The sequence below is a fragment of the Blennius ocellaris genome (genome assembly GCF_963422515.1).
Source record: "Blennius ocellaris genome assembly, chromosome: 18".
Taxonomy (NCBI): domain Eukaryota; kingdom Metazoa; phylum Chordata; class Actinopteri; order Blenniiformes; family Blenniidae; genus Blennius; species Blennius ocellaris.
In genome coordinates, this window is record NC_137667.1 from 13187787 (window position 1) to 13211894 (window position 24108).

The following is a 24108-nucleotide window of genomic DNA, read 5'->3' on the forward strand; positions in this document are numbered from 1 at the left end:
TTCCTTCATTCTTTGGGAACGAGATCACTGGTTGGCGGCGTCTCGTATTATTATCTCAAATCATACATTTACACTGAATTATAAGACAGAGACGGGGTCAATTTGGTGTTGATAACATTGTACATTCAAAAATGACCTCTCTCTTTGTGTTGGCTCCACCTCCATTGACTCACTTGTCTTTTCACTTTCTTCCTGTCACTCTACGATGAAGCAATAATAGATTATTCTGCTTTAACCTAATATTTTCACTAAACATAATTAACAACTGTTGAACTTTATGTGACAATAGATATAACGTGTTTTCACACTCTGGCATAGTGTCTATCTATCTGATCTATGAGAAACTATGCAGTTTTAGCCTTCTTCTTCTACCTGCTGTGCTCTTTGTAAGCCAGTTGGTAAGGAACTCATCTCTTTTATCTCCATCAAACAGTTCCTTCTTTTTGAGCTGAATGTGCCTCTTGTTAGAGGGAATTTCTATCGGGTTATAGGTAGTAATAGAACATAAAGTCAGTGGCCTGACTTCCTTGTGTAAACACACCAAATGGGCATATGCGCTCACATCACTTTGTCTTACCAAATGCATGAAGCAGCATAAACGGAATTTAATTATCCCACTTAACATTTCTTTGACTTCCAACTGTTATATTGTCGTACTGTTGTACTGCACTGTTGATGTCGCAGCAGCAAACAAGACGTCATGGAAAAATCTTAGTTTTTACTGGTTGGCAGCAGGTAATTTATTATGATTTGTAAATGAATAATGATTATAAATGCTATTGTGAAAGGCCACAGGGGGAAAAAAAATATTAAAGAAATAAATACGCTTGTTAAAATAGGGGATAAATTAGATTCTTTTTGGTTTGTTTTATGTTTTAATGAAGAAATAATCATGACTAAAGCAACCATACCCACAATATAACGCTAATATAAAGCTACCAACCACACTCAATTTATTTTAAAACTTGTGGTCATGTTTGGAAAATGGTTTTGCAGACCAAATCTTTTTTTTTTAATGAATGGCAATTTATTTACTTTCTAATAAAGATATGAAAAAAATGAAACAACCCATGAAATTAAACAGCTGTCGATAGGACAGGGAACACAGACAAATGAGAACATTCCCAGATGTTCTTTCAATACAGTTTTGTTTACAGCCTTGTTGTCAGAGTTAACAACAACATCCAGCACAAAGTCAAGTGAACCAAATTGAATATTTAACCGACTACTTCAACTTTTTTTCTCACGTCAAGCCCATTGCACCGTACATACATCTGTAATCGTGCTGATATTTACTCGCTGTTTCTGTGTCTCCCGTATTGACAGACGAGCTCGGCTAACTACACCTTCATCCCCTACATGGTGACGCCCCACAACAAGGTGTACTGCTGCGAGAGCAGTCTGATGAAGGGCCTGACCGAGCTGATGCAGCCCAGCTTCGAGATGCTGCTGGGGCCCATCTGCATGCCGCTGCTGGATCGCTTCGTCCAGGTGCTCAAAGTGTCACAGGCCAACTCCCAGTAAGTATCCTGGGATAAACCGACCCATTAAACACTGGGTGTTTGAAATAGTTTGTCATAGAATTTCAATGTGATGGACATTTGTGATGTCACAGTACACCTGTTACGATTGCTTAATTAAAATAGAACTTTTCTAAATGCATAAGTAAAAAAGGCTGTGCTCTGTTTTTATGGCAAGATGCAGATATATGTTAAGTATAAATGTTTTTGGAGGTTGTTTCTTCTCTACATAGTGAGCTGTGGCAACATCATTTTGGATACATGGTGCAGCAGGGAGGTCACAGTTATGTAGACTAACCCAGATTTTAAGGTCACCTTTTAACTCGTTATAGATCATTTCTTTTTCCTATTGGGTTTGGATTATTGCAGAAAATATGTATAAAAGCCAGTTTTATGATTTTTAAGCAAACTTCCACAAAGTTTAGTCTTCACTTTAAGAAGTTATGGTTTAATGGCACCGAATCACTTAAATTGTACGTTTTGTCGACTAATATAGAGGTTTCTGCTACACCTGACCTTAACCCTCGTTACTGGTAGCAGAGATTGTTGTGTTTTGAAACAACAAACTGAAATAGGGGAATAAGAAGACGGATCTAATTAAAAAAAAAAAAAAACTTTTTAATAATAACTGTTGCAAATTAGGTTCATATCGTAGCAATAAATTGCTTTATGGAGTATTCCATTCAATATAATGATCAACCAGTCTATAACCTAGAATAATGGTGCAGTGGAGAAAATATCCAAGCAGAAGAAAATAACAGCACTTTGTCCTTAGAATGAACTCTAAAATTGACACCTTTCCAACATGTTTGTGTTATTTGTATTATAACAGCATACCGGCCTTGCATCGCTGATGACCTTGAAATGTTTGATTACTGTAAATGACTTAAAGCTATTATTATAAGTGAGAAGTTGCCGTGAAATCGATGCCACAGGGCCTCATTGTACGTGTGAACATGCTTCCTTATATATATATACCTTTAGGTCAAACTTCCTCCTGGAAAACAGGTTTTTGTCGCGTGGCTTCGCTGCAGTTCCACCGTATGCAAACTGAGGCTGCGTTGGCTGATTAAAAACAGGGATCGCAGCTGAAGGAACAAGTCATCGCCGTGCTTCTGGTCGGCGAACGTTTTTTAGCTGCAGAGCAGCTTATTGCTCCATTATCCAGCTCTCTCCTCTTTTCGCATGCTGTAATTATTTTTGCGTGCTCAGATTTCAACTTTGACTTGCGTGGTGCGCCACGTTCCGAAAAATGAGAAATAGATAAATGAAACATTTGCTTTGCCTCAGTTGCTGAGGTAATGTTTGAGCCTCTCCTGCCAACAGGCGATGTAGCAGCCAGTGAGGAGGAGTGACTCAGGTTTGGCCGGCGCACAAAAAGAAAAACACGCGTCCTGATAAAAGCTGCGTCTCCTGGAGACCAACATACATGAACATATTCTCTGCATTATGTTTTCGGGCGTAACTGCTATTTAGGGTTTTGTATATGTCATTAATTGCCAACTACATATTGAATGCATTCTGTTAAAGCTGAATGAGAGTTGACATGACAATGTCAATGTCTCAATGCAATTAGTCAAATCAGTATCTCATGGTTTCAAGGAACTTTGAGTTAAAATATCGGGCAACTCTTAAAAAGCTGTATTTGGTGTCGCCACTCCCAGTTTGGACCTGTTGTCTTTGCAAGGATAGATTCATTCCAATTCAATGGAAAATATTATTTACTTGCAGGGGAAAAGCCTCATAATGTCTGACTATAAATATCATTAGTCTGTATGCAGTAGCTGTGATTCGTATGATGTGTAGCATCTTTAAATAAATGACAGCACACCTTGGTGCATTGAGACAGGCTGAATTGAAGAACATTAAAAGAAATAGTTATTTCTCCAAGAAACTAATCCATTTTAGATTTCAGTAGCTATTAAAGGGCCTTTCTCCATAAATAACAAGTACCTGTAATGAAGAAGTACACGAGATTTTTATCCTGAAATGTCTTTACTCCCAGAATTAAACCCAGAAAATCAGAGAGAATGGTTTGATCTGCATTATCATCCCTTCACATCTCTTTAAGTTAACTCTACAACCAGCGTTGCTCTCTTTATTTTGAGAAATACAGTGGCTCATATTTTTTGGGCCAAACAGATGATTTTTGTGAAAAGAATGCAGACTGAGTCATTATTTGGCATTTTGCCTGTAACCTTGTTGCACTCTGAAAGAATATGCAACCACAAAGGAGAGTGGGAGCTGACAATAATCGGGAGTCGGTGCATGATCTTTTGACATTTTTCCAAGTGTGAATTTTTAATGCCAGTACCAAAAGTGTATTTTAAAGAATACGATTGAGTTTTCCCCATAAACCTTTCTAAATTTAAATAGCCTTTCAGATTTGAGATGTAGTAAAGAAAATTATGAACGTAAAAAAATATATTTCTTCAATATGTGTACTTATTTGCAGGTTTATTAGTCCACGTTACTGGCAGTACACGTGAAAGACATCAAATAGGACTACAGCGTACTAGAGTTCAGTATTTAATCAACATTTATTCAGACGTCTCCGCTTTGAACTCATTTAAATCAAGAGGAAAGCAGTTCAAGTCTCACCAGGGAGTGATTGAAATTATGTGAAACAATGAGATCTGAGGAAATGAATTCACTCCAGTCGTGTTTGAATTGTTCCTCAAGGACATCTTATACTCCTCCAAACAATCTGTTTTGTCAGGTGTTAATTGCACATTTTTCACGGATGGTGTTTTTTTCTTGACTACACGCTGACACGGAACATTTGTTTTTTATTAAAAGAACCCACATTTATGACACAATGCATTTAAGGCTGCGGTATCGTCTGGTATCGTCGAAGGCAGTGGTGGACCAGAGGTTGGGGAAGTTTGAGTCAAACGGTAGACATGTCGCCATTGTAGGTCTTTAAGCATGACCCTTGACCCCCATCAACTCCCCAGAGTGCCTTAATGGGGCTGGAATTCTGGAAATGCATTTGGTTTATGCGCATAAAGGAATTAATAAATGATCCTTTCTTCTTCTTTTTTATTCTTCTTCTAATCTAAAGCTGATCTCCCTGTTCGTTTTTCCACCTCTTCCAGTCAGTATTTCCGAGAGACGATTCTGAATGAGATCCGTAAAGCCCGGGAGCTGTACACCGGCATGGAGCTGGCGGCCGAGCTGAACCGAATCCAGCAGCGGCTGGACAACGTGGAGTGCCTTTCAGTGGATGTCGTCATCAACCTGCTGCTGACGTACAGAGACATCCAGGTGAAGCCCCCTGAACAACATCCTGGTGGACTTATTTAGTCGATTAGGAGTACTGCCTTGAAATAGTTCTAGAGTCTCCCGATTGGCAGAATTCGTCACTGACATATTTGAAGATAAACTAATAGAGGAAAAAATGACATAAAAAAACAATACTTTAGTTCTGCCTCGTGTTTATGAATTAATTACAAAGGCTAAAATGTTTAAAAATGACTATAAACTACAACTATGTGTACAACCTCATAATAAATTCTGTTCTTCATCAGGTTATCCATAGATCAAAGATTTCTTCAACTATATTCTTGTCACTAAACATTTAGCCTCACAATTTAGAGTCACCAGTTGACCGCAAACACATGTTTTTGTGATTGGAAATAAACCAAAATAAACCAAAATAAAACATATGGAAAACATGCAAACTTCACACAGAACCTCTCATGGCCCAAGCTGGTCTTTAATTTGGGCCTTAAGTGTAAGGCTTAACCACACAAACTTTGTATGAAATGGAAAGAAATGGATTTTAGAGTAAAATAGCACAGGCTGAAAGACTCCGGAGGAGGTGACAGAAAGGACAATGCTGTGATTTTCAGTGGTCGTCAGCAGGATGAACCCGATTAAAAATGAACAGATCGATATAAGCGAACAAGTCCAGGAGGAGACGAAGACAACGAAGAATAAAATTGAGAGAATTTTGATTTGTCCACTTGTGGATAGATTCCTTAAAATACAAGCAGTGTTTTTTTCCTCTCCTGGCCCAAGTCAACATATTCTACCTCCAAGAGAACATTGAAGAATTACGAGAAACTTCACCTGAACGTCCTTAAAGTGGGAAAAAAAAAATGTCAGCAAACCACCGGTGATTATGTTCAATCAAACTGTCAACTCAGACCCGTCCTGAGACGCAGAGGATGGGATGATGAGTCTGACCTTGGCGATGTACACACATACTGCATGAGTTGAAGAGAGGTCACCGCCTCAGTCTGTCGGCTTCGTCCCTTTACCGCCATTGCGTTCTCACTCAGGCCTCATCGCAGACCGCCTGCAGGGAGCTCCAGGCAAAGCTTTGGGTCTGCCCGTCTTAAATCTGCCGCTCTTTGTGCTCTTTTGTCTCGCGCATCGCAATGGCACTCAGCGTCCAGACCCTCCCACTCACCATAGGCACCGCTCAGCCTCATGAATCATTCAGTAGGACAACAAGCGCTGAGCATGTGCTGAATTATTCAACGTGCTTTGGGTATAGCGACTGTGTCGGCAAGTATGAGAAACAAAAATGCGATCAAGGGGCCGCTCAATTATTGAAGTGCTTTCGGTATCAAGCATTCATATGGGCCCTGGACAGATCAAAACTCTGATTTCAGACTCAAAACAAACAGCCGCCGACTACCTCGGCGGGTTTTGGCGACACACTCGCGGCTCCTCGGTGATGACGGGGGTGGAGGTGCAGCAGGAACTCGTCAGCATGTTCCTTTTCACATCTTTCAGGATTACGAGTCCATCGTGAAGCTGGTGGAGACTCTGGAGAAGCTTCCGACCTTTGACCCCGTGGCTCATCCACATGTGAAGTTCCACTACGCCTTTGCACTGAATCGGTAAGAGGGCAAGCACACACACACACACACACACACACACACACACACACACACACACACACACACACACACACACACACACACACACACACACACACACACACACGCACACACACAAACACACACACAATACCCGCACAAGGAGGCGAATTCCCACAAATAGGAAACAAGAAATTAATGTGAAATAATTCTCTCATCAAATGTCTTGTGTCGTCAGTCAGTCGTCGCATTCTCATCCAATGGCAAATAAAAATAATGTGATAGGAAAAAAACTTTTACTGCTCAGAACCATTATGACAATGTGTGATGTGTGATGAATGAGCTAATAGGGATTAGGAAGACATAAAAGAGGCTTCAATATATCAGAAAAAAAAAATCTAAATCAGTTCAGGAATCCAGATTTTTGAGTAAATATTGAGTCACGGAGTTCAAAAAAAATCTAGAAAGCCTAATAAAAGAGGATGTGATTATTTGTTTTGTTTTATAACAAAACTATATCTGCAGGTGTGTGTGTGTGTGTGTGTGTGTGTGTGTGTGTGTGTGTGTGTGTGTGTGTGTGTGTGTGTGTGTGTGTGTGTGTGTGTGTGTGTGTACGTATATATGTATATATAGGATATAGGACATTAGGATTTGGATCCATATTGTTATAAAATGAATGGTTTTGGTAGGTCAGAGTGACCTTTTGCGTTCACAGCGGGAGGTGAATCTATATAGGTTATAAAGGTTTGTCAATTTATTTTAATCATCCGCTGCACTCGGGAGAACGACAGACACACAAGGCAGGAGGTTTCGGCCGCATGCTTCTTGCCAGCTGCTTCACTTCACTTCACATGATTTGAGTCCCTCCAACAGCCACAAAGCCTGCTGCTCTTTAATTTGGCAGCAATCAGAAAACTTAGTCTGCACAGTGCCAACGTGTGTGTGTGTGTGTGTGTGTGTGTGTGTGTGTGTGTGTGTGTGTGTGTGTGTGTGTGTGTGTGTGTGTGTGTGTGTGTGTGTGTGTGTGTGTGTGTGTGTGTGTGTGTGTGTGTGTGTGTGTGTGTGTGCTCTCAGGATGTGGCATTGAGTTCAAGCTGGCATAATGAGACATTCTGACAAGTGTCCTTCTATGACTGTTAAAAAGAAAATTAAAAAAAATAAAACTCTCCCGTCATGTTGTGACTCAGCAGTTGGAGACCTTTTGTGTCAGCTCACCTATTCAGCAGCGATGACCATTCATTATAACTTTGACAGACGTGACAGGAGACGGAACAGTCTGATTTATAGTTATTTGAGAGAGAGAGAAAAAAAAAAAGCATTTTAGGAATAAATTCGCAGAAGATGTCGCTTGAGTTGAAAGAGAGGAAGATGACAGCGTTACTTCCTGTTGGATTTAACCCGTTTGAAGACACAAATGTTGAAAATCTGCTCTAATGTTTGTGTGAAACCGACTGATGAAGTATCTCCTTGAAGTGGAGTTGTATGGATCATTACTTTGCCTGTCTGCCCTCCTGCGTTGTGACTCACCAGTCAGCCCACACCGAGCCTCCACCTTATCAATAAACAGCATTCAATCATTGATCTGAAGTCGGTTTTTAAATGAAGCTGCTGGGCTGAAGTAGCTTCTGTCAGGAATATGAGCAAGAGTCCTTTTTCTGTCCAAACACCCGCCAGCACTAAAGAAGGGAAGTGAAGAGTTATGTGAACATACAGCAGGTCTCTCCTCCCACTGAAAGGTCTCCATGGTAATAGCTGTCAGCTCGTATGTTTTATTTAACCTTCACGCCCGAGAGAAGAGCCGCTGTATGTTCATCAAGATTTTTTTTTTTCTTCTGTATTCATCATGACAAGCATCTGTGCGAGAGACTCGCAAGATCGCACCTCTGATTTCTGTCTCCAGTCTGTGTTTTGATACAATCTGCAGCAGAAAGCTTGAGAGAAATTCGACGAATCTGATGAAAGCTTCCCCGGATGGAGCGCAGGTTCTGGAGAAATTCTGAATATATTTGCATAATAACAAGCAGACAGCTTTTCAAAGAGTACTTGGAGACCTTTGTTGATAGGAATAACCCATTATACACATTTCTTAACAATATAAAATAGCTATGTTCTGAAGTACTGCACATTTATTGAGGTTACTACATATGAAATGCAGAGTTTTGACATGCATGTCCCTCCTTTCAATAAAAAATGTTTTAAGGAATGAACATCTGTATTTTCCCAGAGAATGATATCTGTAACCTTGATATTTAGCCTTATTATCAGTCATTCAACTTACTTAATTCATGTTATTCGTGTTTTTATTTCACATTTTCACTTATTTGCTTGCTTCTCACACACTAAATTACAAAGTGTGCTCCAAGCAAGAAAATAAAATATTGTAGAATAACATAAAGAAAGAATATAATGTAGATAAAAGACTCAGCAATACAAACTAAAATGTAGTCTTGAATGAACCCAACAGGTGGTTACAATACTTTCATATTTCTTGTTCTTCATAAAAACAAAGGATTTGTACATGAAGTCCTGCAAATGATACAAAATTTAACACCTTCATTAAGTTTACATCCAGTAAAAAAAATACAAACAAGTTAGGATTTTTAGGTTATTTATTGTGTATTTCAAGCAGCGTCTGACTGTGACAGACATTTTTTACTGGCAGTTCAGCGGTGAAGAACGAGTGATCGGCGTTGCACCGCAGTCCTCACAGCACTGATTTAAATAAAAAAAACGCTCTATATAAGAATGAGCAATAAACACATTGGAGAGGACACACTGCATTTTAACATGAAGAAACGTGTCATGGAGGTACGCTCAGAGATGACAACAAAAAGTTTGAGTTAGAGGGGAGTGTAAAGAGAGAGAGAAAAAAAACAAGTATAGAGGAAAAACAAGCACGAACTTTGAGTTCTTAAGAATGAAGTACCTGCAGGAAGGTACAGAGTGAGAGAACAGAGAGGGAAAGGCAGACACACACACACACACACACACACACACACACACACACACACACACACACACCCCTTCAGTGCACTCCACAGTGTGTGTTTGAAAGACACGAAGGACTGATGGTGGAACAATTTGTTCCTTCTCTAATTTGTTGCTGTCCTGCCTTCAGAAGAAGTATCAATCATTGTTATCATTTAGCTCCTTTCGGGCGGTAAAATTGAACACAAAGTGCATCGCAGATAATCAACATAAAGCCTGTGGAAGAGTATTTGCATTCATAACCATCTCCACATGCATGTATTTGCACCGTGTATGTTGTGGATGAGCCGGCACAGCTGGAGCAGACGCACACACTAATGAGTTGCTGCTCAGCCGGACCCGTTTGCACAAAGTTTGTGGCTTTTAAAGATCACACAGCGGGATGATCGTAGGCCTAACAAGGGGAACTTGTTACAGTGCGGTTGTGTAATCTCTGTGTGAAAGGACACGAGGTGGAGGCTCTTAAAGCTCAGTCCATCAAACAAGGCAGGCCAGGAGTCGTATCAGTCGACCTTAATTATAAACCTTATCAAACAGAAACATTGGACATCTAATCTCATAGACTTCAGCCAAACTCATAGCCTTTAGTTTAGTTTAGTTTTAAATGCAAAGTACCAACAGTATTGAACTAATACTGAGACTGATTTTTTTGACAGCCATGGAAGAAGATGTTATTTTCAGAAACTCAGCATTTGTATCCTGAATATGACTCACTTATGGCAGAGCTATTTTTTTATTAGCCTCAGATCAGTGAAGCTAATAAACCAGACATGTCCAAAGTGCGGCTCCTGGGCCAATTACAGCCCAAGGTCAGATTTTATATGACCCTGCCCTCTGTCTTACAATATTTTTGGCACTGACAAAACAAACTAACAAACAAAATAACATGCAATTCCCCTTTCTATGTTTCTATGTTTTACATCCAAATAATGTGATATGTGAACCAGGGTTTGGACAACGAGCCTGTAACACTTGGGCACTTTCACATACTCAAATCTGAACATCTAAAAAAAAGTCTTCCAAAAAAAACAACTAATAAATGTGATCGTCATAAACTACAAAAAATGTTTTAATCGTCTTTTGTTAGGTGTTTTCAGGCTGCCATCATTTTAGCTTTATTTCCCTTTTTTCTACTGAGGCAGAAATATTAAACCCATTTCCACTGAAAGCTGCTTGATTGCTAAATGTTCACACTTCCATGGACAGACATTTGTGTAATCTAAGTAATTAACACCTGGAGAGATTGTGGTTGGTGTTCATCAGTCTCTGTCATGTTCTGGTGGGTTACCCATTAAAGAGCCTTGAATTACATCCGTAGTCATTAGTTAGAGCGGATCCTGTCATGTGGTAATGGTTGCCTGCAGTCGAGTTGGAGACGTGAAGTGCTGGATGGAATTGGTGATTCTTTTAATGAACCCAGTAAACTCTGTCATTTAAGTCAGGTTCCTAATGGCCTCCTCTGTGCCAGGTATCACCGTCACACAACAATAGGCGCACATCTGTTCCCGAGCTACACGCACACACACACACACAAACACACACACACACACACACACACACACACACACACACACACACACACACACACACACACACACACACACACACACACACACACACTGCTGGTGTTGTACGCTCTGATTCAGTCTGTTTCAATGTGCGGTTGCTTTACACTTCTGTATTTTATTTTAAGATGGAGATTCATTGAACTTTCTTCTTTAAAAGAAGTGGTTTCGTTCTTCTTCAGGACACTCCTTTGTAATTATCCAAAAATAGAAAGGGAGCTAATGAAAGCTGCACTCAAACTTTTCGTGGATTTCCTCGTTCTGGTCCAAAGATTTCCCTTTAGTCTGGTTCTCACTGCATTTACTTTCTTATATGTATCATTGGACTGAAAGACACAAGCAGTAAACCTATTAGGTGCTTTATACTCAGCGAAATGTACTGTTGGGATGTTGTATTACTATTTTTTTCAACTGCACGATTACCAACAGTTTAGGGGGAAATTAATAATGCAGTCAAAATTGTTAGATCCATGCAGTCATTATATTTTAATAAATCTATCACATTTGATTAGAAATCACATTTAACTGGCTGCATCCAACATTTTTGGTGTGTGTTTGTGTGTGATTGTAGGAGGAACCTGCCAGGGGACAGGCAGAAAGCCCTGGACATCATGCTGCCCCTGGTGGAGGGCGAGGAGCAGGTCGCGTCGGACATCTACTGCCTGGTGGGACGAATCTATAAGGACACTTTCCTGGAGTCTCACTTCACAGACACCGAGAGCAGAGACAGCGGCACATTATGGTGAGGCTCTGTGTGCGTGCGCTCAGGCAAACAGTATTCCTCTTCCAGATCCTGAGTCACCAACAAATACTGTTTAGAAGTGTTTCAAAGGCCAAGAAGCATGTAGTGACTCAGCAGTCCTTGGCACCACGGTGTTAAAAGTTTGCGCGGCTGGTGCCAGCAGTACAGCGTGTCATTATGGCTGTTATCATCAAGGTAAATCCCCTTGTTAGTAACGAACATCGCGAGGCTCCTTGAAAGGAACAGTGTCGTCACGAGTCTGCGAATGATGGCTGATCACACCTCCTCACAGCAGTGGCACGCAGCGTTGTATTTAAGGTTCGCACGACTCGTCACGCCTTCGGTGCACAAACGTGGGAATGACACCAAGAGGATCCAGTCCCGTCATCTAAGTACAAATGTGGACATGATCACTTAGATTTGAAGTCGCAATAGCACTTTGACGTGCTTATTGTAAAACCAGAAAGTGTTGTTATGTTTTTATTCATCTTGCAGAAACATGTTTACAGGGTTGGTTTTTTTTGTTTTTACGAATTTCACACCTAAAGAGTAATCAATCAGTGTTAAAGATACTGATTGAAGAAGTGATTTCATCATGTGTAAAATGTGATGGGAAACTCCCAGATTTCCTTTTTTTTTTTAAATATGAGCAGGGTTGTCTTGAGAGCAACTGGAAGCTATCATTAGCTGACGGTTGTTGACTTATTAAAACCACAACACGCCTGCTTCCTCGCATCTATAAATTCCCTTTAAAAAATCGAATATCTTTGATGACCTATAATCCTGCGCTTGGATAATCAAGCTGCCATTTAGCTGTTATTTTCAGTTCTGTTTCACAACTTGATGCAGACTTCCAATAACATTCACAGCTCTTTCTCAGCAGAGCCTATTGCTCATTAAATAAATGAAATTTCTTTTTTCGGGGGGGACATTCCCGGTTGCTGTTTGCTGTTCTGCGGCACCAACTCAATATGGCTCTAATTGTTTTCTCTATTTCTCTATTGTGTCATGGTAAGCCGGGGGAGCCGTGTGAAGCCATCCGTTATCGCGGAGACACTTTGGATCCGCCGTGATTCATTTCTTCTAAGAAAATTTTTTATTTCTTTTTCTTCTCCTCGTAGGTTTAAAAGAGGCTTTGAGTCTGAGCCCACGCTGCACTCTGGCATCAACTATGCTGTGCTTTTGCTGGCAGCTGGGCACCAGTTCGACACGTCGTTCGAGCTTCGCAAAGTGGGTGAGTGGACACCAGGTTGAGTTAGTCTGCTGCTTTTAACTGTATCGCTGATAACCTGCCGACTTACCACAGAGTTATTAAGCACCAATTTGTCTTTGCAATAGTTCTTTATGATCAGTTATGAGAGACATAAGATTCTTTAGATGATTCGCACAATTAGGCACACTCGTATATGAACAGTACACATGAGATAGACAGTGTGTTTCAGTTCCGACTCTCGTTATTTAATCAATTCCCATCTAAAGCAGGCAGATGCAATTGTTAGAGAATATTGAAGCTACCAGAATGTTCAGCAGCCCAACAAGCAGGACGTTTTTCCAGCTTTGGGAGAACAAACTTAGGCCTTGGATGCCTGTGGCTCAGGTGATAAACTGTAAGTGAAAGGCGGAAATGTGATCTTTAGCTGCACATGCCCATGTGTGGAAATGCAAAACTCTAAACCCTGAGTTTCAGTTTTCAGTTACAGTTGTGGTACAGTTTACTTTTTACTTCTTGTTTTGTTTTACTAGCAACCAGCTGCCACCTGATTGCATACTGAACACCACAACTGAGTACAGAGGAGCATGTAGCAGCTAAATATCTCGGTGTGTTTGTAATGTTGTGAGAGCAAACCTGAGCATGTGTGGCTCAGGTGCTTGAGTCAGCCATTTCTCACTTTGAAGGTTGGTTGTTCAATCCCCAGTTACGCCTCTATGAGGTGAATTGTCCTTGAGCTGAAGCAGTGAAAACTGCTTTGTGAGAATCTATTTATTTATCCATCTAGTTGTCAGATTTGTCACTGTTGGCATGTGAATGTGACTGATGTTAAGACTAACACAGTGAAAAGGTGAAACATTTTCAGTCCTTTTTCCATTTAGGCATCAAAACGCTGGCCCAAGTAGGGAATATCCTTCTTTTCAAAGGTTTAAAATAAATCATTTGTAATTTGCTTGATGGATGAAATCAATAAATGATCAAAAGTTGCACAAATCTCTGTTTTTAATTCATGTAAAAAAACACGTGGGATATGAAACGTTCACCTGAGGTTGAGTGTTCCCATGTCTTTCAGGTCTTTGTTTTGTATTAATAAGCTTCCAGTGCTTTTCTTTGAAAAGCAGAATTCATTGAAGAGAAGCTTTTAGTGGCTGAAGAACTTTTTATAAAGTCAGAAGAACATGCTGTATCTGAGCGGCTGCGTGAAACTTCCGCTATCCGCTTGCGGTTCAATTTACGGCCTGTCCATGTCTTTGGGCTAAACTACTAAAAATGAGCTAAAAAGAGCAATTAGACTGAGAATAGGTATCAAACAAAAAAGACCTGTTCGGGTAAATGCCTTTTATAATAATTGCTCAAATTCTACAGGAAGAACAGTGTAAATGCATGAAGGTTTGCTTAATGCTGCACTAAATAATGTGTGCCTGCGTACCTGCATGCGTGGATAAAAACTGTTGAATCTAAATGTATTTGTTTATTATTGAGTTTTAAAAAAAAGAAAAGAAACAAGAGTTCGGATATGGATAGAGTGTACATATACTGGGAAAAACAGGGGGGGGGGGGTGATAGGTGTTTGCTACTGGCTGTAACAAAGCTAAAAGAGGATAGAAATTAATTCACTTCATCTCCAATGTCGGCGTTACCTGCTCATGTTTTCCTCTAGCTTTTGTCAGGCAAACATGTAATGGAGGCTTTGCTCCATTTATTATGTTTTTTTCTGAAATCTGAGGCTCACAGGAGCTCAGGAATGTGGGAAGCGGAACTGGCTGGCTGTCCCAGGAATAAGGCTGCAGTTCCCTGAATTACTCTGCTTACCCCTATGCTTATCCTCACGACCACCCCCCCCCCCCCCCCCCCCCCCCCCACTGCGTCTCCAGGTTTCTGCTTCAGACGGAGCAAAACATGCAGCGGCTCACAGTTCCTCTGTGAATGATGACAAAACATAAATCTAAACCTGCAAGTTGTGGCACATCCAGACAAAGTGTGGAATTATATTGAGATCTTCTTTTTTTTTCTTTTTCTTTTTTTTTTTGCAGTTTTTCTCCAGCAAGCTTGTCTTGTCGCCTGTGTTTTCTGCAAACAACACAAAGGGAAGAACGGAACAAATCAATAATTTCCTATTGCGTAAAGCAGCTTTTTGTATGTTGCCTTGTTTCCAGGAGTTAAGCTGAGCAGCCTGCTGGGTAAAAAAGGAAGCCTGGACAAACTGCAGAGTTACTGGGACGTGGGCTTCTTCCTAGGCGCCAGCATCCTGGCCTGCGACAACACCAGGGTCATCCAGGCCTCGGAGAAACTCTTCAAACTCAAAGCCCCCATCTGGTGAGAACACGGATCAACCGTTCCCGGATTAGATTGCCCAAAAAGCCCCATTTCAAACCGCGTCCATCACCAACTGTGCCTGTGTTCGATGTGATTTGAAGAGTGCTCGTCTTTCCCTTGAAACCACGCCAGCCATCTGTGGCTATTGTGCAAGCATTTGGTGTATCTTGTTATTGGAGAGCAGAAAATATCACAATAAACTCACTTTGCTCATTTGAACAGCACCTTGAAGAGGCAGAGAACCTTTCGATCCATCTTCTATAGAACTTTTTGCAGCCAAAGCCCAACCACAGGCTGCTCCGTTTTAGCAGAAACTCCATATGCAACAAGACATTTTGATCATTTGATATTTGTTTGAGATGCACAGTAGGCTACTTTTCACATTTGTTTGCCACTGGGATGCTGTAGAAGATTGAGTATATATAAACTGTTTAGCACAGTTTGTCGTTCTGTATGTAACATGATTGGAAAAACTGTTCTAAATATGTGTACAATGCTTTCTTACCAGAAATTATGCAAAGGGACCAAACATACCGGCAGCAAAACCCGCCTCAATGTTTAGCATAACAATTTAATCATGTATCAAAAGATCGTCTCAGGAAACAGGAAAGAGTGAAAAACTTACCAAATCGGTCCCTTAATGTAAACATGGATTATCTGTGCTGTTCCCGGATAATCAGTTCATGATGAAGTTCTAGTTTTTGCAAGTCTCTCAAGGTTTTATGAGCCTTTACGGCACATAAAGGAACAACACGGTGAAAATATCTGCAGCTCCGTTTTGCGGTGCATAAGCCCCTGCTGTTCTTTATTTGTGTTGGAGCTGTGAAACCTCTTTATGTTACCATTAATGTCACAAAGAGCAATGATCCCAGGCACACAAACACAATCAAGCTGTATTGTTTGTTCCTCGGGTCTTTCTTGATATAAGTTTATGGTTTAAAAAAAAAAAAAAAAAACAATACAATATAAATGCAAATGATGTGCAAGTGAGTTATTCTGTTTTTAATATCAGATTAGATTTTTTTTTTTCTGATGAGAAGCGTGTCATCCGGAAGGTTCTCCAGCAACACCTGGTTCTTTGTTTACCTTTTCTTTTCTTTTTTTCTACCTGTGATTCGCTGTAGGTATCTGCGCTCTTTGGTGGAGACCTTCTTGATCTACCAGCACTTTAAAAAGCCGAGCACCGAGCAGCCAGCACCCAAACAAGAGCTGGTCGACTTTTGGATGGACATCCTGGTGGAAGCAACCAAAAAGGACGTTTCCTCAGTTCGATTCCCTGTAAGTGACTTCAGCTGAATGCCTCACAATGTTGAATTCACTGTATGGTTTCACATCAAGTTACGTTATTGAAATGGTTTCTATACTTTGTGTATGAAAAGGCTTCCGTGGATCAACCTAATAAAAGTTTGATTATTTCCATCCACAGGAAGCAAAGGCTTAATGAATCACATTGTTATGTTATGAGATGAGTGAAAATTCATCATCGTAACCTTCACCGAGTGAATGAATGCTTCAATGATAGGTTTATTTGTTCTCCAGGTGTTGATATTGGAGCCCACTAGAGTGTACCAACCTTCATATTTGTCCATAAACAAAGACGTGGATGACAACACGGTGTCTATCTGGCACGTTGCCCCCGATGATAAGGTCTGTGTTTTATATTATATGTACACTACTGCCTGGTTAATCGCATTCTCTCAATTTCACTTGTCATATTCCTCTGGGAAATTGTTCAAGTCTCCACAATGTAAAAAAAACTGGATTGTACAAAGCCAGGCATTAAAATATGTGTTTATATCATCTATATTAATGGGGGAGGGGGGGGTATAAATTGTGTTGCCCTCATCATGATCGAAGTTGCTTATCTCTGATATACATTGTTAAAGTGAAGAATACACAAAAAATATCTCATTTGACAAGAGACGTTTAAGTATAATCGGGATGTTTAATTGCTATCTTTGGTCATTTTTCATTTTTATTACATTACTGCTAATATTATATGATGCTCTGTGCTTTGTAAAACCAAGATTTGTGTAGAAATTATGTTTTCGGACCCAAAGAAGAGTAACAGGCTTCCTGCTTTACTTCAATTTCAAAATACTATTTGCAGAGTTTCGGCAGGTCTACTGATTAGCTAATATTTATTCATATGTGGTAGAAAGTAGATTTCACTTGTTTTTCTCATTATAGCAAATGTAGTTAAACCTCTGATCACATATTTCACTGGACAGTCAATTCAGATGTTTTGCCAGTATAATAATACTTCAATGTGTGGGCTCTTCACACGAGGTTCATTGATTTCTACTCTTCCGTTATGTGTAATGGTGTTACTTGTTGTCTCTCCTTTATGCTGCAGAATAAGGGGATACATGAGTGGAACTTCAGCGCCACGTCTGTACGAGGTGTCAGGTCGGTGTCTGCAGATTCCGATTCAGCCTGAGTTCACGTCGCAAGTCTTCTGATGATTGTTGTCCTTTTAAATCTTAAATCTGCTCCCGATTTGCTACCACTTATGTAAAAGAGTGCCATTCAGTTCACAGTGCACAAGCAAAGCATTAACAGCATGGGCTGCACAGTTGTAACTGACATTTCAAAGCGTTCTGACTTCCAACATAGCGTCTAGTGTATTTTGCTCTTTCAGACTGTACCAGAGACGGTTTTCATGATATCTTGCGATGCGCTATCTCTCCTCGGTCCTCAGAGGAATTCAGTGTCAGATCGGAGAGAATTGGAGGGCTATGCTCACATGTTGCTAGGGAACAACTCACTCTCTGTGCCCACTCAGCCTGCAGACAGTCAGCAGGACACAATAGCAGCTCTGGAAGCTGCAATACGACCACACACGCAGGCACTCCAATGTCTGGCTCAGCAGCTCTGGCTTTGTCAACAAGAAATGAACAGACAAGCTCCTGCACATGAAAGTTTACATTTATGGGGGTTTGGATTAAAGCTGCGCTTCTTTCGTGCAGCATTGAGGCACCATTTCAAATGCAAAACAAATTTCATGTTCGTCGCAGGTGCAGGTTTTGTTCCTCCTCTAGTTTATGAAGGAAAACTGTATCTGCTGCATATGCCTGTATTTTTATGGTAAATGGACTTGACTTATATAATACTTTCCCCCCTAAAGCGCTTCACCCATTCACACACACATTCATACATCAGTGGATCTGCCTGCACATTGTGCATTTCCCATTTGTAATCAGGTTTAAGTTCAGAAGAATGGGCCGGCCGCTTGCAGCAAACACCATTTTATTTTTTTACGAAGAGACCTCATGGTGAATGTGATGAATCCAGTGAAGTCACTCATACCTGCCTCAAGTGTGCCTCTCGTTAGACTACACAGCTGACCGTCTCCTTCCTCCACCCAGCATCTCCAAGTTTGATGAACGCAGTGCCTTCCTCTACGTCCTCCACAACGCCGAGGACTTCCAGATCTATTTCTGCACAGAGATGCACTGCAAAAGGTTGGTCTGCCTGTTCAGGCTCTCTGTGCTTCGCTTTGTTACACTTGAGCGACGCTTGTGTCAGTGACGAATTCAGGTAATCTGCAACGTTCATGCCCTTTTCTAAAGTTACACTTATATATGCAAGTGGTCCAACGTCTCAAAACTTTAAATATTTTCTTATTCCTTTCAATGAAAATACAATGTCACACTTAATATGCAACTCAGTCGCCAGTATAATGTATAGTAGAGGCAGACAGCCCAGAAATGCACAGTCTTCCTACTTCATAGTCTCAAAAAAATCCACTTTGTCGTGCAGCAATACTCATTTGTTATTGTAAGTAGTCCGTTTGGGATGACTGACGTGTAACTTCAGCATGGACACACACACACACACACACACACACACACACACACACACACACACACACACACACACACGCACGCACACACACACAGAAAGCTCCTCTGTCACAGGACCTCCTTACAGTGCTATGAATACATGTGAATGTTCAGATTGTTCACGACGTTGAACAACCGCCTGAGTATCTGTAACCTTCTCTGGAGTGTTTGTAATAAATGTGCAATCTATTCATGTACTCAGCAGCACCATGCATCCACACACAGGGTTTGCACACTTGAGAGTCTGCAGACTCAAACATATTCATGAACACTTACAAATATTTACAGATACGTGGATCAGGAGATGCTGCTCTCACTGAGTGTAATACGCCCTCCTGTTTCTATGGGAATAGGAGACGACCACGTTTGAGCAGACATTTCCCCATTATTTTCATGTGATAGGACCATGTTTGCATGATAACTTGGAAGAAAAAAAAACATTGACACCAAATTAGAGTCTGAAGATAAATGTTTTTAAGTCTGGTACATTATTCAAATAGCACAGATTCTTAGCATATTCATAAAGTGTCTCATTTCACTGATTTCCATTCTTCCTGCATTCAGAATGGGTCCAATTTGGAACACAGGCCATTAAATAACTGTTTTTTTTCATTGTCTCAAGCATTTTATTTATTTTTTGTCAATTCAGTCAATCAATTTAATTCGGTTTGTGCAAAGCTTTTCATTAATTTTGTTAATATCTTTTTAAGCATTTGACAAAATGATTGATAAAATTGACAATAAGCCTGAAAAGGTGCGGACAAGAAGCTCGGTTGATTACGTGACCATAATTAAAGGGATACATTCAAAAGTATGCCAACAGTAAATTTTCAAACTGAATTAAAGAAATGATTCAAATAAAAGATTTAGTGGGGGGGGGGGGTGATAGAAAATTGACATAAATAGATTAAAACACTTACAGTGAAGAAACTTACAATGTTCTGCAAGACGATGTTTTGAGTGATATTTGATTCTGTATTTTGACTGGAAACCTAAACCTAAGCTTCCTATTGGACGCAGAACCAGGAAACAAAAGAAGGATGATTCATAGGACTTTTTTCATGTTTTACAGGAAGATGATTAATTTTTTTTCTTGACAATTATTTGGCACTGATTAAAGGATAAAGAACCCTTTCTGCTCGCTGACATGCTGAATATAAAGTGTGTGTGTGTGTGTGTGTGTGTGTGTGTGTGTGTGTGTGTGTGTGTGTGTGTGTGTGTGTGTGTGGGGGGGGGGGGTAGGATTTTTATTCTTCATCTTTATCCTTTTGTGACTGGATTTCAATACGTGAGCAGCAGTTACAGACAGTCTGAATAATGGACAGTTTCGCCATTCTCCATAATGGGCAGTTTCTCCATTGTATATATATATACCGGTATATATATATATCACTGATCGATTTTGTCATTGCTGTTGATATCCGGCAGCTGACGTTGTAAGCTTGGGGTGCATCACACCTTTGAACGTGAACATGAGCTCAAAGACGGGTGGGAAATTTCCCACTTCCCTGTCTCCAGGTGCACACCTCGTCTCAACTCAGCCCCGTCACCTTCCTCTCGCTGGCAGCTCGCTGAAGCACCGAGCACTCGCCGTCTTGTGACTCTCACATCTGAGTCTCCGGAGCACTTCCAGTTCTATTATCTGGAGGGTGAGAGTCTGTGAGTCACGCCTGCTGTTGTCATGATGCTGCTTCGCTTTTTAACAGCAGTGACAGCGGGGTAGGACGGGTGAGACGGAGGGTGGAGAGAGGGAAGGAAGAGGCAGACAAAAAGTTGGCGGCGCCCGCATGTGTCTGTGCATGTGTGTGAGTGGCGTGTGCACACACACGCACACACACACACACACACACACACACACATGAAACACTGCACACCTGCAGGCATGTGCAACAGCAAAACAAAGCCGGCAGCCTGCTAATTCACAGCTTGTGTGCAGTGAGAGCAGTAAAGGTCATAATATGTACGTGTTTGTGTGGGAGGTGTGCCTGTAAACATACTGGAGCCTCTTTTGGATTAGAGCCCCAGCAAAACAACACACCTCCATCACAATATGCCCTGGATCACTAGTCTCTGCGTTCTCATCGCTTTTTCTTTTTACTTCTGATTGTCGTCACATTATCAGCTCAGGCTTTTAATTTCTGTCTGCATTCAGAGCATTATTTTTTTTTTTTTTTTTTTTTTGCATAATCACTCAAACCAGATGGGACAGTGATGCATACAAAAAAGTATATCTCTAGAATTTAATTTTCATAAACAGCAGACTTACAATAGCAATTAATGGAAGACAGTTATACCACCTCTCCATCTACTACAATAGAAAGGGCAATATATTTCACTTTCGCACTACACATTTTAACATAAGGGATTGAATGTTGAAATGTCCGGTGAGAGTGAGTTTGCATTTGTAAGAAATATTGAGATATTTTGTTCTATATTTGGTCTTTTAGCAGTGTCACCCCACATGGAGGAGACAATAGCAAATGTAAAAATGTCAATATTGTTTGTTAGTGAACAATAGAAGATATACTTTTGCAACATTTGGAAGTATCACTGCATTTAAAGAAACTTTTTAGCATGATGCTATTAATAGAAATATTTCCACTTGTTGATCCTTATATTTTCTACTTAAAGTAATTATTTACTTTTTACTTTTTTCTTGGTTAGAAATCTGTGCGTCCTGTGAACGATTGGTTTAAAAGAATAAAAGCAATAACAATACAATAAGTACTATATCTGCAACCAACAGAATTAAACTATTTTTAAAGTCAAAGTAAAAAAGACTACACCACAAAAACAAAAAAAAGAAATGTGTACGATGTTTCAAATGTTGGCAGCCATACAGTTAACTTAATTATATTGATGGAACTGAAAAAGGCTTTAAATTATTAAACATAAATACATACTGTATATCGGTACCGAAAGCAATTATTCCAACAGGTAACTTGGCTGAACTCCCACATGGGGTTTAAAGAAAAGTCTAATGTAATAGGAGAATAGATGCCAGCTGTAATTTGAGGGTGTTGTCATACGTACATACTTATTATGTCACATACTTATTATGTCGCTTGAGAAAGCCCGTCCCCAGAGCGCTTTACAGTGTCAATCACATTCACACGTTCACATTTGGGGTGTTGTGTTTTGCTCACGTCGACATGTGGACCATCCAGTTTCATTTCATATCTGGTGAAATTCTAAAGTATGCTCTCACCCCACACGTGTTTTTTTACAGGCAAAGCAAAAATCGAATACAGGGACTTTTATCACCTCTGCATTTAATGCCATTAGCAATTCTACTTATAGTTAGATATCATGGCTTCCTCAAGGCACATTGTCCTTCCAATTAATGAAAGTATCACTCTTCCTGATTTAGCTTTTTAACATGGCTTAAATGAATCTCCCAGTCAAATTTTTTTTCCCCCCGCAAAAAACTGTTCTTTTTGATTTAGCAATGGTTGTTTTTCAACCACGCAGCTGACTTCCTGTGTGTGTATGAATGTGCACTGGTGCCCATATGCCAGCCCCATGAAAAAAAAGACTCATTAAAGTCCAAGCTAAAGTCGAATGTTAGCAGCTCGGTCCTTTTATGGAACTCATGAAAGCCATTCCTATATATTCCCATTATATCATATAATGTGCACTCGAATAACCAATTCAATTTTCCATTATAACCTTTCAACCATTACTTAAAGCCCCATTGAGGTGAAAAATACATTACTGAATGTCCAGGGTTGAATTCCTGACCTCTTCTCACGTGATTGTGAAATGTGCAGGTGAATACCGTACAGTGAAAATGTCAATCAGATAAGCATACATCACTTTTATATGTGGTTTGCATTGACCCTCCTATCCTTTGGCAGATTCTGTGACCTGGTCAACAGCATAACAGAGGAGGCCTGGAAAGGCCCCGAGGAGGGAGACTGCGACGCCGACGCTTTGGAGGTGAGAGACGTTTTCAGTCTTCAGATGACAAGTTTATTCAAGATGAAGGTCTACGTAGCCTTTAAACACTCCTTAATATAAGACTCCCTGTAGTTTTCCCAGACAAAGCAAACGGAGATCTTTTGGGTTGGAAAATACTTTATTCATCACATTTTTTTTCTGCAACATCGATCGCTGAATAAACAGTCTTGCACGTTTCACGTTGTGTGCGTGGGAGTGCTCGTTTGCCGCTCTGCATTGTTTAGTTACATCCTGTTGTGCGCTCCACTTGCTTCTTTTTTTTTTCAAAATGTCACAGGAAACGAGACGCGAGTGTGGTGTTTCCATCAAAACGAGTGAAGGGGGAAAATAAAGAAAAGGGAGCCCATCTTTCAGGAGATAATTAGTGCCTTCTTCTTCTTCACATGACAGCCAACTGGCAGCTTTCCATCCTGAATTTAGGACTCGGTTATCAAGCAGTGGATTTCCGTGGCAATTTATCAGTCTTTTCCTCCAGCTTTTCTCCTGCAGTTCATCGCAGGTGTCATTACAAGAACTGGATCGAAACTCAGCTGCAAACACCAACAAATGAGCAATCGCCTGCTAAGAAAAGGCCTGGATTTCCACTCTGTGAAGCCGTGGCGGTGAACAGTAGACACCTGCTGTTGCGTTCACCTGTCTTCCCAGCAGAGCCGCGGGAAAAGAACAGCTAATTACTCAAAATGCTGCCGCACCCTCTTTGACTCAGCGTGGCCCAGATCAAGTGTCGAAACAGGTTTCTCACAGGGGGATTGGTTTTTTATTTTTTATGTGTTTGGCTCCAATCAACCCGAGGGCGAGTTCGTCTCCAGCCAGCATTTGTCAACACAGCCAAAGACTGGTTTTAGTATTTTTGCTGCTCGTGTTTATCAGATGTTTCACACAGAAAAGGAGGGTGTTATTGGTAGAACAGGCTTCACTCAGTAAGACCTGAAGCAACATTGCATTCAGTACTGAAAAGATCTCCAAAGCTCTCAATACAGATGAGGATTTGTGACCTGCAGTCTTTCATCTAATATATAATATCATGTTGCATGCAGCTCTAAATCGAGGCGAGCCCAAAACGTTAGCAGCAATGACAAGCATGATTTGCATGCATTTGTTTTAACGTCTTCACGGGACATCATAAGCAC

General features: G+C 40.5%; 1 protein-coding gene across 1 annotated transcript in view; it reads left to right on the top strand.

Annotated features, from left to right (window-relative positions):
- The window catches only part of map3k5 (mitogen-activated protein kinase kinase kinase 5), a 65984-nt gene that overhangs the window by 25001 nt on the left and 16875 nt on the right, over positions 1-24108 (top strand). Inside the window, exons 4-14 of the mRNA XM_080514299.1 lie at positions 1327-1520; positions 4619-4787; positions 6267-6373; positions 11477-11647; positions 12769-12881; positions 15014-15173; positions 16298-16451; positions 16713-16820; positions 17530-17582; positions 18542-18637; positions 22876-22957. Of these exons, the coding sequence (XP_080370425.1) occupies positions 1327-1520; positions 4619-4787; positions 6267-6373; positions 11477-11647; positions 12769-12881; positions 15014-15173; positions 16298-16451; positions 16713-16820; positions 17530-17582; positions 18542-18637; positions 22876-22957 (1407 nt within the window). The remainder of the gene's footprint in view (positions 1-1326; positions 1521-4618; positions 4788-6266; positions 6374-11476; positions 11648-12768; positions 12882-15013; positions 15174-16297; positions 16452-16712; positions 16821-17529; positions 17583-18541; positions 18638-22875; positions 22958-24108) is intronic.